Consider the following 18,216-nt stretch of genomic DNA (forward strand, 5'->3'; position numbering starts at 1 on the left):
GGAGCCCCTGGGGGCTGCAGGAGGTACTGGCTCAGCCGCTCCTTTAAAGGCAGCTTGGCTGGGTCGGGCTCAGAGCAGCGCGGGAGGCGGAGGCCAATGCAGGCAGCATGGAGTGACATGTCCCGGGGAGCCCAGCGGCACGGTGAGCGGCGGGGATCGCTAGTTCCTGCCCCCCTGGGCCAGGGTCCATGCCCCTGCAGAGCTGGGCTGGGACTGGCGGAGCGCGGGGAGCCAGACGGGGGGCTCTGGAGCTGAGGACCGGGCTGCCAAAGCAAAAAAAAAAAAAAAAGAACCAAGGCAGGGCGGCCGGAATGTGCAGCCCCAAGATTGGCCGGAATGCCGCCCCTTACAATGTGCCGCCCCAGGCACGTGCTTTCTCGTCTGGTGCCTGGAGCCGGCCCTGCAGATAGAGTTTACAATGCAGGTAGCTGGAAATCTCATTTGATCTGTAAACAAATCTAATATGGAAAACTAATATTAAAACTCTCAATGTTGTTTGTAAAGATTACCCTTTCTGACTACAACTATGCTTCAAATATTATGATTATCTCCATACTTTATTCCATATGAGTAGATTGGATATAATGAATAACCCAGCTGCATATTTTATATTTATCATTAAATACATATTTATGTACAGAGTTCATGACATAAGAGATACACATGCCCAGGATAGCTTATTAATCACAGATTTCTCAGACCATATAGTTTGGAATACTGCATGTTTACTTTATCATTTATTACATATGATACTCCTACAAGGTCAGCTAATATGGCTTCTTACAATATTCTATGATCCAATGGGTACGGATTTCATACTACTATATCTATGGAAAGACTTCCATTTATGTACTTTAATGGACTTTGGATAAGGTCTGAAGCACATTGAGAGACAATATTCAGCTTTTCTGCATTCTACTTAAGGTGCATATATATCATTTTCACACTTCAAGGTGTGTGCCATTCCAAGGAAACCATGTAGTACTTACCAGACTCCCAATTTGAACTGATCGGAAAATGGGACGGGTCCAGACAAGAGTTTGACTTTTCATTTAAAAAAATTAGATGTTTTTGATTTTCAACAACCAAAAACTGAAGAATTTCAACAAAAACTTGAAATTTTCATCTAAAATCTGCCAAAATCTGAAAAAATCAGTTTTCAGCCCAAAAAATGCAGTTTTCTGACAAAATTTTTTTTTTTAAGTTGGGGAAAGCATTTTCCACAACATTTTCATTTTGTCAAAACCCCAACTTTCCATCAGCCCTATACTCATAAAGGTGGCAGTAGAAAGTGTTTCCACCCCCACCCCATGTTTCCTCCTGTTCTATTGTTTATATTTTACAAAATACACAGGATTGTTAAGTTAAAAGACTATGACAATGCAACATTAAGGCTGCACTGTTTAAATGAAAAAAAGTCAAAAGTGTAAAAGTGAGGATACTTACATAAACATTAATTCAGCCACACTGAACATATGCAATACTTTGCATATCTGTTCTCTTTTGTTAAATGTATTGCTTAGTAATATTATTGTATATGTTGTTAAATGCCATCAAATATACAGGAGGTGCACGGTGAATAATTTAAGCCTGCTGTAAGAATTTGCATTTTCTGACTTTTTGTAACATTTTACTTTGCAATATTAAGGTTTTGGTTGGTTGGTTGGTTGGTGTTGTTTTAATATGGTTGAAAACCTTAGGACATTTTTAGTGGAAACTTTTTTTTATTATTATTTTATCTTAAAAGACTTCCTGAAACTTCATGGAAAACTCTGAAAGACATTCTCTTTGGAGGCAATTCTGCTTAAAGTTACATCAGCCATTTTGGGTGAAGAGGAGGGTTTAGTTTTAAGTGCCAAAGGTTTGGGACCTGGTAGGCACTGTGACTCAGGGAGAACAATGCCTTCCAAAGCATAATGCACCATCATCAAAGAGATGCAGCATGGCTTCCCTTTCTTGGCCAGAGGGTTTCTTGCCAGTCAATTCTCCTGTACAATTCAAAGTAGAGCATATCTTAAACGGCTTGGGACCTGGTGACCTGAGAAAACATCTTGCTTCCCATATGCAGTTGTGATTAGTGGAGGTGCTTGAATTGGAATTTGGAATTCACTCTCCTCTTTAGTCTACAAGACCCCAGGTTTGTTAACCTTCTACGAACAAAATACCACTTTTGCATAGCCCACCTTTATTCTGAGATGTTTGTGAAGAGGTTAAGCTGCTGAGGTGGGAGACAGAGAGTTATTATATAATGTTTACTTGGCAGTATTGTGTAACGGCAGTTCATTAATTATTGTCAGATCTCAACAGTTTGTGCTGAATCTGTTTTTTTTAATACATGTGATGCATAGAGCATGCTACAGGAGATCATTACATCTAAATAAATAAATAATGTATTCCCTGTATTTCCCCTCCCTCTCTTGTTAAGAGGGACATTTATATGGGAAAACCGTCCAGTTCACACCAACTAAAGATCTTGTCCAGGAGCTTTACTTCTTTGAGTGTTATCAAGCACAATTTTGTGGAAATTATTCTAATGTCCAGATAGGAGAGGTATAATCACCAGTCACAAATGAAATACCTTTTCAATCAAATGTTTCCACAGTATCCAGCAGAGGAAGAGAAATGTGAACATTTTAGTGCTCTCTGTGTCTAAAGAGAATGTTCTAAAAGTTTTCCATCAAATGTTATCTTATCTGTAACATGAGGACTCTGTCATATTCATTATTATATTAATATCATCATGATAATTTAAAATATCTATTAACACTGTAAAAAGGGCTATAACTCTGTTACAATCCCACCCCTTCAACTAGAGGATCCACCAACAGCAAACCTAGGCTGCTGGATTTATTAATATTGTGCATGTGACATTACCACATGTAGACAGTGCCAGCCTTTTGCTTTTTCTGATTACTCCAATTTCTGTAAAGAGCCCAGGGTATAGAGAACATTGTGGAGATAGTACATAGTATGATTCTGTAAGTGGTAAATTCTAATAGTATATCTATTTAAACGTGTGGAAAGATGGTGTGATCTATACATACACAGCTTCAACTAAAGCCAGTTCATTGAGTGCAATGTCCAAAGAAGATTCCTCTGTCCTCCCTGATGGGGACTTTGGTACAACTGACATAGTAACTTCCCCCAAATAATCCATTCTAGATTTTACATCAAAAACTGGGAGCACTTTTATGAAGCACTGAAATATTTCCCATCAGTCACAGCAGAGAACACACTGATATTCTTAAGCATCTCTTTTTCCAGAAGAAATGTTTCTTTGTGCTACAGAATCTTTATATTCCAAGAGGCACCAAGAGAAACAATGGGCATTTTAGACATTCCCATTGACTGGAGGGGCTAATTACAAATTTAAAAGGGATCACAGAGAAATGTTCACAATTAAACCAGAAACTATGCAAGAGTCAACTGGTGTCAGTTTTAGTTACAAACTCAAAACTCAGGATGAAATCCCAACCCCGTTGAAAACTACTGTTAGCTTCTATATGGGCAGTATTTCAGCCTCTGCCTCAGACCTGGACCTAGTTTTGAGAAAACCTAAGATGATTTATGGTTTTGAGCTGCCACCTAGAGAAATTTGTGGTTTCAGACAATTTTGCAGCTGAATGCCGAGTTTCACCTTATATATTTACAGAACTGATTTAGATTTCTACAATACTTTGACTTATTGGGCTTGTTCTCACTGGAAACTCAAAGCAAAATTCAGGAGTAACTCCACTTTAGACAATAGAGTTCCATCAGTGTAAGTGACAGAAGAATCAGGAATGTAAATCTATGCAAGTGTAAACCAAAGTAAACACTGGCATCAACCCCAGTGGCTCAAACGGTAGATTTTTCACAGTTTTACTATTTAGTTTTAATTTAATGTTTCAAATAAAAATTAGCTTTGGCTGGTTTGTTCAAATCTGGATCCGGATCCAAACGTCTTGAGAGGCTGTGGGCATTCAGAGCTGGGCATTTGGTTTGGCTCATCTTTAATTAAAATTGTGTAACTAATTCCTCTTCTTCCCTAATCACAAAATTAAATGTATTTACAGGTAACAAATGCTCATCTGTTTCAGTGCTTTATAATGTATAAGTGCTCCCCGGACTGCCTCTGACTTCTGTTACGAAGTGCTCTCACTTGCTGTTTGCACAACTCCAACTTGGCAGTATTTGATATTTCCTAACAGTGCCTGGGAATTTTATCATATACATTACTTTCGTCAGTTCTATACAGACACCTAGCTAGAATGAATGCATTCAAGGAAGCTTATTTTTTTAACATTAACACTCAGCAAACTTGAGATCCTGGAGCAAATTCATATTCTTGTAAAAGACTATGTCATGCGTCTATTGCAGTGGATATTACTGTAGTGTAACAAATTCAGTGTTCTTTGAAAACTGGGGAGAAACCTGTATTTTAATACAGGTTCAGTGGGTTGAGCAATTAACAAATGTAAAAAGAACACACTTGCAAAAGGTAGAATTTAAGAATTTAGTCTGATATATTTGATAGTGTTCTCCCATCGGACACCCCTCTACAGACCTTAGAGCAGATCCTTAGCCCTGTTAAGTCTGCTTTGCTCCACTCACGCGTCTGCGTCAAGTCAGTTTGGCTGCACAGTGAAATCTGCAGAAAACAGACTTAAGCCTAGCTTAAATGGCCAGCTGACACAGAGAAATTCTTGGGTAACCTAAGGCTAATGTTGCAGCTCCTACATCACCTCCCCGTGGGCCTGTGTAGTAGCATAACTGGGGAAAAGAGGGTTTTGACTAGGATGCAACTGCATCCTGCTGACCTCCAGCAGCCAGAACAGCCCCAAGAGGCCATTGACAGCTGGAGTATGATAGAGCTCCAGGATCAGGGAGCTGAAAGGGTGTCTTGGTGCCACCCTTGGCTGCCCCAATCTGGAACCTGTTGACTCTTGTTTGGGAGGAATGATTGTTTTTCACACTGTTATATATGAGGATGGGTCTGTTGGTTTGGAAAGAACAAACACTGGCCCATACGTTAGCTCAAACATTGACTTGAACCAAATAAACCCAAATATTTGTATATGGCGGAATTCAGAAAGCCCTGGCATATTGCACCTTCCTGCTCTCTCTTTTTTAAATCTACAACAAGCCTCTTTCTTCACAGAAATGCAAGTTGAAACCTTTGGAGATCTGGCAATCGCTGCTGGGGGAGATGCTGTCCACAAATCTTATAAATCCCTAAGTTTTCCTAAGACCTGAGGAAGTTCCAGTTACCCAGGAAGCCATGAAATGTGGGAGCTTTAAATAGCCAGAGAGTTCAGTGGGGAGAGAGACAAGCCTGAATACTCAATGAAAAATCACCAGTGGTGCAGTTAGTCCTCCTGGTGATCAGAAAGGGAACTGGGGGATTAAAGTGATGCTGGGAACTGCAAGAGGGAGGAGGACATCAGTGAAGCCCTTGGAAGCTGAGAGAGGGACTTTTGGAGATGAGGAAAGGAATTTGAGGGTCAGTTAAGCTTAAAGATGGATCAGGACAAAGAATAGGAGACAGAATAAAAGGTGAAAGGGAAAGAAGCTAAGTGAAGCACTTTCGGGTATTTATCCGAACCAAATCTCCAAATGCTTGGCGGCTCACCATCACTGACTGAGGGAATTAAAAAATAATTAAGAGACATTTTGGACCCATCATCCTTGAGAGTGTTGCTTTAAATTAAAAAGCCTTCTTTAGAATGACATAAGACTCTTGGTGCTATTAATTGCATGTGCTCTATAGTTGCTGAGCAAACACTATGGTGGAACCTACCCTTCAGTTGTGTGTCTTTGTTTCTTGGTCTTGTTACATCAGCCACTGACAATTGGGAAAGATCACCAAACACTGTAAACTGGCATAGCTCCATTGAAGTCAACAGAGATACACCTGTTTGCATCAGCCGAGGATTTGACCTGTAGTAGCCAGTTAATATTATGGAGGTAAGCAAAAATTGGAGAAGCGTAAAAGCAGTTTTGGTTTTGCCACTGATCCTTTTCTTCTTATCAGATAGGTCATCCGCACCCCACCCCCTGTCCAATTTCATTATTCACCCTTATATAATCCAAGTAAGTGCATAGACCTGGAAGGCATTGTCATGGCAAAAGTTAGAGGATGCAAAATGGTTTTCTAAAATACACTTTAAAGGACATCAAATAGGTCATTGTCCTCTAGCATTATTTGTAGGAAACAAACTGCATGTTTATGGCAGATGATCATTTGTTTTCAAATTAAATTAAATTAAAATCTGCTGATAATACATAAAATTTAGCATATAATTGTCCACTGCCTGCTTAAGCAATCCCATATGTTTTAACAAAAAACAGATCATGGGGGAGGGGAATCGGGAGGCTGCCATGCATAGCTGATGGGGCCTTTCATTTTTAACAGTTTTGAAATAGCCTGCTCAGAGATATTCCTGTCATTGTGACTGGCAGTTTTATGGCAGAACTTGTATGCAGGAGAGTTTCACAAAACTTCAAGGTTGTGGAACTCAACGTGTGTGAAACTTGAGGCTATCAGAGATGCAGTATGATCTCAAATGTAATCCGCTGAAAGAAAGATGCAAAATAAACAAGCAGAAACAAGAGCAAATTGCCACATGGAAGGAACACACAGCCAGTTCACAGATATGAATTAGAGTGGCAACTCACCATATCCTGCAGCAGCATCATAACCACCAGCATTTTTAAGTCTAAATGGATAAGCATCCAGTGGAAAAATACTCCACCATCACCACCGCCCCGTATGATAATACTGATATTGACTGGATTCTTCACCAGACTTTCTTAAACAGAATTTAATTGAAAATATTCTGACTTGTCTGTACCCCTGCAGCCAGTTACTTACCTGGATGCCCTTCTCCCACAGACTCTGATGTGAACATGAAAGCACCTTCATCATTTACAGTGTGGTCACATAAGCCATCCACTGGTCCATTCATGATTTTGACACTTTTCCTGATGGGTTGATCAAAATAGTAGTTCAAGAGCTCTGTCTTTAGTGCCTTTCCCTTTCTGAGTGGAAGGACTAAACTTCTTTATCAGCAGGGCTAACACTTCTGTCAATTACTACTTTCCACAAAAACTTGAATTGAGCATGTGAAGTAAGTGTTGTCAGTGTGTGTGTGTGTGTGTGTGTGTGTGTGTGTGTACTGATCAGGCATCTGTCTGAGGTCTGTACCTCTACCTACTTTGGCTGTCACTCTGTGAGTTGCTCCTATATATGGAAAAGTGAAAGTGCCTGGTTAATCATGTGAGGGAACTGGGAGAGCCCATTTCCTGGGAGGGGACCAAGTTAATATTGGGATATTTCACTTATTAACTCACTTTTCAGTAACTCAGTATTCAGCCTGTGCAAGATCGGTAACCATAAAGATTCAATTCAGCAGGAGTTAGTACAGGAGTTCTAGCTTCAGTTCAGTTCAGTGGTTTTTTTGGTTTAGCTCTCCCCTAGTTTGGGGCTGTTTGCTGTGAGTGTTCTCAAGCATGTGTTGTGATCACACAGAAATAGAAGAAAGTTGTGTAAGCTTGTCCCTTTCCTGTCAAAAGAGTCAGGGATATAAAGTTTGTTAAGCACAATATGACTTTGTTTCCTGGTTTTCATTTTCATCTCTAAGTGTGATTCTCCCCTGGAAAGTCTTGTACCTTTGCATTCTTTGTGTGCTGTTCTAAAAGGAAATACTGTACATGAACTAGTACCTGAGTAATATAGATTCTGCTGATCTGATTTTGTAAACAATCTCTATTCAGCCTCCTCCTTCTTTTGCCTTCTCGTCTGCTAATTAGAGTCCATCTTAAAATTTCTGTAATTCCTACTAGTCCCTAGCAATTAGACATGCACTGACTGCCAGACCTTTCATTTAAGGGAGCTGGAAAACACCACCATTTTTCTAAAAAGGCTTTCCCGGTTAAGAAATCTTCATGGTTGTGCCTGAACTGCTTTGGAATGTACCCAACCTCAGCCTAAGCCTTGGGGAAGAAACAAAATATTTATATGTAGCTGAGATGCTGAGATCTAGTTACAAATGGATCAAAGGAAGCTATTGCTCAGGCTGGCTACGGAAAGCTTTTTTTGACATGCAGTGTAGTTGTAGCCATGTTGATCCCAGGATATTAGAGAGGCCAGGTGGATAATATCTTGTATTGGATGAACTTCTGTCGGTCAGAGAGACAAGCTTTCTAGCCACACAGAGCTCTTCTTCAGGTCTGGGAAAGGTACTTCAAGCATCAGGTAGGGTAGTCAGTGTTTGGTGTAGGATGAAAGAGAGAGATTTTACTCTGTGTGTGTGTGTGTGCGTGCGCGTGTGCACACGCATGTTCATAGAAAAAATGTTACCAAACACAACCTAACAATGACTATGTGCAGATACAGAGTCCTCAGCACCTACTGTACCACTGCAAAAAAGAATCATAAAGATTACCTCATTTAAAAAATATCATTATGGGTTCAGTCCAGTGCCAACTGAAGTAAATGGGAAAGTTCCATTGACTTCAGAAAGCATCGGATTAAGCTCTATGATGTATTTTTCAGCCAGTTGCAATGGTGATGTACCTGATTCATGGATCAGTACTGGACATATTGGTTGCTCTGTATACGTTGCAAGTTAGACAGCAGCGAAGCTGTTACTCTTTGTCACTGTCCAATTTGGCATCTGACTATATACTTCTCCTCCACTGATTATTATGATTATTTTACAAGCAGGAGGAGGACTTGATAAGTCACTTCTGCTTCAAATTTTTGCTTTAATACATATTTGCACAAGTACTGTATTCTTGAGACTTTCATTTTCTGCATCCTTTCCCAAGAACTATAATTTACACCAGTAATTTCTTGCATTGTTTGCCCATGTCTAATCACTATGGACAGACAGTGGGGCAGCTCTTCACTTGGTGTCTGTTATCATTGTTCCATTGCCATGGGATCTGCCCGAGTCCATATGCAATGTGGGTAAATGCTGCATTGCTATGATTGAGGAAAAACTGATATGTTGAAAAGAAAAGTTTGTCATTTTTAGAGGACCAAAGAGTAACACCAACCTAATTAGGTAATTATATTAACTCCAGTTAATGAATAACATTTGAAGTTCATATTAACTTTTAACGTTACATAAAACCAAATGACAAACATTCCTCTGTTAAATCCAGACTTTTTTCTGTATGTCAAAACACGGACACAACGGGCGCTGACAAACACCTGGGAGAAAAGCTTTCTGTGTGAACATTTCAGAACCTTTTCCTCTTCAATCAAGGACAAAGAAAGGTTCCACTCTAGTTCTCTAGTCCTCCAAGGAAACCTCCAGCAAAAACAGAACAGACAAGATTTGACATTCTAAATATTTATAAGGTAAAACACAAACAGAAAAATCAAAACACATACACAGACCTACCAGGCCTTCTTAGTTCAATGTAAAGAAACAAGAACTCCAAAACACAAGCCCCAATCCTGCAAACAGTGATGGATGTGAGTAACTAAAGGGGAACTGCCAGTGAGCTTGCAGGGGCCCTGTTTGTTTTGCCTTTGCAGCTCCCCTATAGGAATCCACATTTCTGGAGATGTGAACTAATCTTGCAGATCTTTAGAGAATCACCTATTCTATGGCCTGTGTTAAGTGAGAGGTCAGACCAAATCAGATTGTTCCTTTCTGGCCTTGGAATCTATGAATCATCAAGTATAACAGAAGTGCATATGCTAATAATGTTCTAGAAATGCTGTATAGCTACTGATCCATGTAAAAACAATGAGAAGTACTTATGGCACCTTAGAGACTAATGGTACGTCCAGACTACCCACTGGATCGGCGGGTAGTGATTGATCTATCAGGGATCAATATATTGCGTCTCGTCTAGACGCAATATATCGATCCCCAAACGCACTCCCGTCGACTCCAGAACTCCACCAGGGCGAGCGGCGGTAGCAGAGTCGACGAGGGAGCCGCATCCATCGATCCCGCGCCGTGAGGACAGGAGGTAAGTCGAAATAAGATACGTCAACTTCAGCTACGCTATTCCCGTAGCTGAAGTTGCGTATCTTACATTGACCCCGCCCTCCTAGAATAGAACAGGCCTAAGGTACTACAAGTACTTCTCATTGTTTTTGCTGATACAGACTAACACGGCTACCACTCTGAAACCTGATCCATGTAAGACTTCCAGTTTGAACTGCTTCCAGGTATAGGTTTAATATTGGAAGTGACATAACCAGAAATGTTTGTGCATGGAAATATTGCATGGTCATGGACCCCCTTGACATGCTATTTTTCAGAAACTTTGTTACCAAGCATGAGCCGTTATAAGTTACAAAAATATTTAATTTGGCTTCTCTTCCAAAACTCCTTAATTTGTTAAATATTTGTAAAATGGCAAGACTGAGCTCTACTATCATGTGTAACTGTCAACCCTCTAAGGCAAAAGGAACATAATAAAGTATTGCATGTGCACAATTTTCCCCTTTCCCACTCTAGTGATAGTGGGCTCGATGCTGCAAAACCTACTCAATCTGGCTGACTCCCATGATCTGAAAGTGCAGCCATTGTCAGGAAAGTTATTTTGTAAAAACAGCACCTCCTTACCCATCAGGTCAGGTCCCTGTGTGTATTCATTCAGATCAGCTGACTTTAGTGACTACAAGGCAATATCCAAAGCCAATGAAGCCAGTGTGAATCTTTCCTTTGAGTTCAATGGTCTTTGGATCAGGCCCTATAATGAGCTTTTACTAATTTTTAGCCAACCCAACGATGGAAGAATGTATTGTACTAGCTTCTGTCTCATACATCATTGACAGAATCATTCGTTAATGTCAAAATGTAGGGCCAAATTCTGCTCTCAGTGAGCCTGTGTGATCTCTTTGAAGATAATGTGATGGCACAGATGTTAATGAGGACAGAATGTAATGCACAAAATTTCTATCACCGGTGACAATGCACTAGCCAGAAAGATTTTATGTCCCAGGTTGATCCAGAAAGGTTGGCAGCAAGAAAAACAAATCTGACATAATAAAGAGTCTAAAATATATATCAAGGGGTAGCTGTGTTAGTCTGTATCCACAAAAATAACAAGGAGTCCGGTGGCACCTTAAAGACTAGCAGATTTATTTGGGCATAAGTTTTTGTGGGTAAAAAACCTCACTTCTTCAGATGCATGGAGTGAATGTTACAGATGCTGGCATTATATAATGACACATGAAGAGAAGGGATTACCTCACAAGTGGAGAACCAATGTTGACAGGGCCAATTTGATCAGGGTGGTGTCAATTCCAGGAGAGGCAAAGCTACTCTAGCGACACCATTAGAGGACCCAACCACACAGCCACACCATCAGGGGATCATTCACCTGCACATCAACTAATGTGATATATGCAGGGCCGGCTCCAGGCACCAGCCCACCAAGCTTGTGCTTGAGGCGGCACATGGAGGGGGGCGGTGCGGTGCTCCGGCTCTGGCCGCCGGGGAGAGCGGAGCCGCGGCGGGCTCGCCGCCTTCCCCCCGGCGCTCTGGCCGCCGGGGACAGCGGAGCCCCGGGCAGGCTCGCTGCCCTCCCCCTGGCGCTCTGGCCGCCGAGGACAGCGGAGCCCCGGGCGGGCTCGCCGCCCTCCCCCCGGCACTCTGGCCGCCGGGGACAGTGGAGCCCCAGGCGGGCTCGCCGCCCTTCCCTCAGGGCTCCGGCCGCCCTCCCCTGCCGCGCTGGGGGGGGGGCGGCCGGAGGCTTTTTTGCCTGGGGTGGCAAAAAAGCCAGAGCCGGCCCTGGATATATGCCATCATGTGCCAGCAATGCCCCTCTGCCATGAATATTAGCCAAACCAGACAGTCCCTACGTAAAAGAATAAATGGACACAAATCGGACATCAAGAATGGTAACATACAAAAGCCAGTAGGTGAACACTTCAATCTCCCTGGACATTCTATAACAGATTTAAAGGTAACTATTCTTGAACAAAAAAACTACAGAAACAGACTTCAAAGAGAAACAGCTGAACTAAAATTCATTTGCAAATTTAATACCATTAATTTGGGCTTGAATAGGGACTGGGAGTGGCTGCCTCATTACAAAAGCAGCTTTGCCTCTCCTGGAATTGACACCTCCTCATCTATTATTGGGAATGGACTACATCCACCCTGATCAAATTGGCCCTGTCAACACTGGTTCTCCACTTGTGAGGTACTCCCTTCTCTTCATGTGTCATTATATAATGCCGGCATCTGTAACTTTCACTCCATGCATCTGAAGAAGTGAGGTTTTTTACCCACGAAAGCTTATGTCCAAATAAAATATATAGATAGCAATCGAGAAATCATCCTAGAGCCAAGGAAACTTTATGGCATATTATTTCTGTACAAAATATTCCTCAGAGGCCAAGGAACTTTCATAATTTTCTTAGCTGCTTGATGCTCATGCAAATACTTCCAGCACTGGCTGGAGTGCCAAGCATACATTGTGCACAGCCTACACAGAGCTTTTCCTGTCAATGCACCTCGCTACTGACATGATGCAATAATCTTTTCTCTTGCAGGTTAGGGTAGGGTTTAAGAAAAGTGTCCTTCAGTGTGCACATGTGAACCCTGTTGAAACTCAGGCAGCCTTTCCACACATTGTACTTCATTTCAGAAATCTAACAAGCCCCTATGTTGGTGATTCTTGGTCATTTTTGTCAGAGCCCCGAGAGAATTGTTATTTCTGCTTTTTAATCCCTGGCAGGTGCACAAATACTTGGGGTGTGGAGGGCTGTGTAAGAAAATAGATTAGATATGAGATAGAATTGACACTTTGGCCTGGTCCCAGACCACTCATGCCTTGTTGCCATCACTCACTTTTATTTGCCCATTTTCCCCCTCCCGTTCTCTATGCTGTCCTTATCTGCTCTTTTTGCCCCAGTTTGTCCTGTTTTTCTCCTTTCTGTGTATTTTTCCTTCTGTTGTCCTCTTACCTTTTTTATTTTTGTTTCTCAAACCCATTACTCTCCCCTTTCTCCCATACAACTCACCATAAAGCCACAGACCACCCATGGAGAATCTATTGGTGGTGCTCATGGAGGAAATGGAGCCAGTGGGAATAGAGAAAAGAAGCTTGAGTTAACAGGTTGAAGCCAGGATAGCTTATCGGGAGCTGCTCCAGTGGCCAGCTACACTCAGGGCTTTCATAACAAAGAGGGAGGAAGAGATAGGTGTCTAAGAACTGGTCACCATCATTTTACTGCAGAAGCAGAACCATGTTTGCATGGGAAGTAGATTTGGAGTCATTCAGCTTTCCTCACTATCACTGGTCCTGTATTCTTGGTACCTCATGAGCTATTCTGGTGACTCCTAGAGAAAGAGGGAATTAAACCAGGGCACAGTCAGTTTAGGAAATACTGCACTTCTATGAGCAGATTTTGAGAAGACAGTCACTTAAATCATCTGTAATTTGATTTACTGCAGCTCCTTGTCTCAAGAGAGACAACATTTTGAGCCCTGATTCAGGAAAGCATCCCTATTAAGGACAACACATAAGCCAATTGTTTAACTTTATATATATGTGTAGCTCCACTGAAGTCATGGGATTTAAGCACATGTATAATTTAAAGCATGCTTGTAAGTGCTGTCATGTATAGGAATAGACTTAAGCACATGGTTGAGTGTTTTCCTGGATCAGGGCATTACTCAGGAAAAAAAGAACCCAGCAGTGTACTCTCTCACCTTTTATGTCTGAATAAGATAATGACCATCTTAATGAGTGTATTTACAAACATCTCTTCTCCTCTCCTTCAAATTCAGGTACCCTAAACAATGGTTAGTAATTTAAGTTATTTACCACTTTGCTTTCCTCTGACACTTCAACATTATAAACTATAGGGAATTAGCTCCACACCCAATTTATACATGAAGGTATAAAGCAGTTTTCTACAGTGCTCTGTTACAATGTCTTCCCACTTTCAATACTGGTTTCATTTATACACTCATTTAATGGAAGTAGTTCATATAACAAAGGGATATATAAGGTGTTTAAAGGAGTCATGGGGGTTCTTTTTTTTTCCTGACATGGAAATGTGCACAGAATTATGGGATCCTCCCTAGGTTTTGTTTTAACTTTTTACCTCTTTTGCCTGCAGAATGACAGCGCAGCATAATGCAGTATGGCCTGAGGCTGAGGCATTCAATATAATAATAGTAATTAGCTCTTATTGAGCACTTTTCATCAGTAGATCTCAAAGCACTTTACAAAGGAGGGCCTTATCATTATTCCCATTTTACAGATGGGGAAACTGAGGCAAAGAGAGGTGAAGCAATTCGCCAAGCTCACCGATCAGGCTAGAGGCAGAACCCAGATGTTCCATAATTCTCACTCTATACCTGTGCATCCACTGATAACAAGGGATCTTACTAGCTTCCACATATAGTGTTGAGCTAGGATCAATGATGTAGAAGAAGTGGGAATTTGGCAGGTAAGATCACAAATATATGGGTGTGAGGACACCTGAATAGATGCAGCTGAGTGCTCAGCACTTTTGAAAATCAAGTCACATTGGGCCTGATCCAAAGCAGATTGAAGTCAATGGAAAGACTCCCGTTGACTTCAATGAGCTTTGGATTGGGCCTTTTATTTGGAGTCAGGAGCCCAACTTTAGGCTTCTATTTTTGAAAATCTTGGCCTATGTGTATACCATGGCTGATCTGAATATAGAGTCATAGAGTTTAAGGCCAGAAGGGACCACCAGCTCATCTCATCTGACCTCCTGTATATCACAGGCCACCAACACCACCCAGCACCCACACACTGAACTCACCAGCCAAAATTAGACCAAAATATTACAGCCCACAGCAGACTACTCTATTATGTGCCCCAGGCAGAGACTAGAAGGGTCTGAGATGCACCAGTGCCTGAGGCTCCCACAATGGCAGAGAAATGATTAAGTGAGATATACCCAGATAATTCTGGCAAGTGACCCACACCAACTTTGCTGCAGAGGAAGGTGAAAACCTCCCAAGGTCACTGACCTGGGGGAAAGACCTTCCCGACCCAACTTATGGTGATCAGTTAGCCCTTGGGAATGTGAGCAAGAACCAGCCAACCAAGCACCTGAGAGAGAGAATGCTTGGTGCCACCTCAGAGCACTGGTCCAACCTGTCCAGTCTCCCATCTCTAGCCATGGCCATCTTGATTCTTCAAAGGAAAAAAACAAAAAAAAAAACAGAATACATGGAGGGAGCAACAGCTGGAGTAAAGCCCTTCCTGACCCATGCAGGTGGCTGGCTGAAGCCCTGAAGCATGAGCATTTAGGAACATAAAACATAAACTGCTAGGGACCCCTTGGGATCCTGAGCCCCACCACTCAACTATCACAAGCAATGCCAACATACAATCACCCTTATAAATTTGTCCAGCTCTCTCTCAGAGCTAATTAAGTGGTTTGCCCCCACAACTCCTATAGGGGGGCTGTTCCAGAATCTCATCACTGTGATGGTTAGAAACTTTCTCCTAATTGACAGCCTGAATTTGTTCATGGCCAATTTATATCCCGTTGTTATTGTGCCAATATTATCCTTTAACTTAAATAGCTCTTCACCCTCCCTTGTGTTTCCCCCAATGTATTCATAGAAAGCTGTTGTATCCCCTCTCAGCCTTCATTTTGCTAGGTTAAATAAATCAAGCTCTTCCGGTCTCCTCTCACAAGATAGGCCCTCCATTTCCTTGATCATCCTAGTCGGTCTTCTCTGCACCTGTTCCGGTTTGAATTCATCTTGAATATCAGTGAGCAGAATATTCACTATGGCATGTATTGGTGGAGCAGAAATAGCATCCAACCAGAACCAGGAAATTTCAAACTGAAAACTGAGCTAGGCTAGGCATTAGTTACCAGTAATCGTCTTCATTTCATTAGAGTCTCTTTATTTAAAATTGACTGAACTGACTTGTCACCATCAATGCAAAGAATGTGAAACTAACCCAGGATAAATGGGGCATTTCCTTTTATAAGGGTGAGATTTCTCTTTGGCGTAACTCGAAGTCTCCAGTGGGCTAACCACAGGAGTGATTTTAACTCCAACTGGTAGAATTCTACAGGTGGTGAGTGGCTCTTTGTTTTGGCCTCATAATCCATATTCTGGACCCATGAAATATCTGGTTTTGGTTGCACCTAGGAGTAAATAAGTCAACCCACATTTGGGGCCAAATCTTGATTCCGTTAAAGCCAAAGATGGGAGCAGGATAGTGTACTGATTGGTTCTCACAGAGCAGGGGCACTAGCATGAGCTGCACACTAGCCCCTTATCTGCTGATTATCTTGATAAAACTCTCAGGTGCTGATAGTCAAACCATTCCTGAGCTCATTCCTGGCAGCTCTGTATATTAAACACCACTTTACAAAGACATGAACTGTGACATGCATCAAGGATGGATACCTTAAGTTCACAAACAGTAATGACAAATTAAAGTGTCTCCGTTTACTAAATCAGTTTTTATACATTGGAGTTGAGGAAGACAGAACAATAACAAGATTAGTCACTGAAGCAAAGTTTATAAGGTTTCTTTTACACGGGGATCCATATTGCCTCCAAATCCTATAAACAGCTCAGATCAGGTTGTAGTCCCTTGATATCTGAGTAGTTTATTTCCAAATGCTCTGTTTCCTTTCATTCTTTTTGGTGCTCTTGGCCAATTGGATACATATGCAAGTGTCCCTCTGGATGAGATATAAAGACAAGTATGATCTAGTGGGTAGGACACTAATGTGAGTGTTGGAAACCTGGATTCTATTCTCAGTTCCATACCTCCCAACAGTCCTGGGTTTTGCAGGACTGTCTCACTTTGACTTCCAACCCCTTTGTCACAGTTGAAGTTGGACACAACCCGCATTCAGTGGCACCCACAGCCATATGCACATTACACACGGTGCTTACCATGGGCTGAGGCAAAGCTAGGGAAGGCAGCAGTTTCAGCTGTTCCTTGGCATGTTCAGACCTCTGAGGAATACTCAGTGGCTGCAGGGGAGCTCAGGGTTGGGAAGTGACACTGCACTGGGTAGGCCAAGCTGGAAAGTAGGGGCTGAGCATGGCATGGACTTGGTGCGTCAGGGACTAGGGCCAGTGGCTGCAGCAGCATTGGTTCCACAGGGATTGGCAGTGACCAGCTGCATCCCATTTTAACCACTTGAACTGTTGGCAGGGAAGCAGTTCTGCTGTCTGATCTTCAGCAACTGACTTTGTCTCTCCATACCTCTGGTTTACTGCCTGCCCTTTGTCTGTCTTGTCTATTTGAATCCTAAGGAACAGCGTACAGGAGCCAGCAAACGGAGCTGAAAACAGGGGAGTTTGAGTGGAGATCTGTTGGAGGAGAAGGGAGGCAAACCCCTGTTCCTTAGAGGCAGTGAGTGAGTTCTTGAGAGTGTATCTGCTTGCAGGTTTTTTATGTTTGTTTTCAGTTTGCCTAGGTTGGTGTGGGTAGTGTGTTATTCACAGACAAGCCCTGATTAGGGGACGGGACTTCCCTGATTAGGGGGAAGGGCTTCCCTAATCAGCAGGCCTATAAAGACAGCCAAGCAGCCAGTCAATGGCACAGGAACCAGCAAACAGAGCCTGAGTGTGTAAGGAGAATTTGGGGGGAGGAACTGTGTGGTGTTCAGTTTTTGTGTGTGCATATATGTGTTGGTTTTTTCCTAGACAGGTGCTTAGGAGAGAAGGCTATGGTAGAGCAGGGATAGTGATTCAAGGAATGGAAGAGACAATGAAAATGATTGGATGTGGTAGTTTCAGGAGGTACATTATCCTGGAGAGGGTACCATTTGTATGATATGCTGCCTGATAGATCTGATCGAAGAGAAGATCCAAGGTTTGGAGATGAAGGTAGAAACTATGATTGAGTTTCAAAGGGGATAATGGATGGAAGAAGAGAGGAGACTGAAGGGACAACTCAAGACCTGCAGAAGCAATCTGGACTGGAGAATTCTGAGAGTAGACTGCTGGGTGAGGAAAGTAGTCAGTGGAAGCATGTGACTATGAGAACAAGGCAGATGAAAAGACCAGTGGAGAAATAGAGCTGAAGAACAGGTTTGCTGAGTTGGCAAATGAAGAGGGAGAGGCAGGCAGTAACAGAAGGTGGGATGGCATGGAAGAAGAGATGAGTAGCTAGTCCTACAAGAAGAGGGGAAGAGTCGGTGGAAATAGCCTGAGTTAAGAGCCCCAGGAGGACAGAGGATGACTAGCAGAAGACTGCAAGTGAGAACAAAAGACAAAAGAACTTGCA

The 18,216-nt window shown here is 42.2% G+C and overlaps 1 protein-coding gene across 1 annotated transcript in view; it reads right to left on the bottom strand.

Annotated features, from left to right (window-relative positions):
- LOC128829370 (S-adenosylmethionine synthase) overlaps positions 1-7,170 on the bottom strand; it is a 31,519-nt gene extending 24,349 nt beyond the window's left edge. The window contains exon 1 of the mRNA XM_054014741.1: positions 6,854-7,170. Coding sequence (XP_053870716.1) covers positions 6,854-6,947 — 94 coding nt within the window. The 5' untranslated portion in view covers positions 6,948-7,170. The remainder of the gene's footprint in view (positions 1-6,853) is intronic.
- Between the last annotated feature and the right edge of the window lie 11,046 nt (positions 7,171-18,216).

Source organism: Malaclemys terrapin (assembly GCF_027887155.1).
Source record: "Malaclemys terrapin pileata isolate rMalTer1 chromosome 7 unlocalized genomic scaffold, rMalTer1.hap1 SUPER_7_unloc_1, whole genome shotgun sequence".
Classification (NCBI taxonomy): Eukaryota; Metazoa; Chordata; order Testudines; family Emydidae; genus Malaclemys; species Malaclemys terrapin.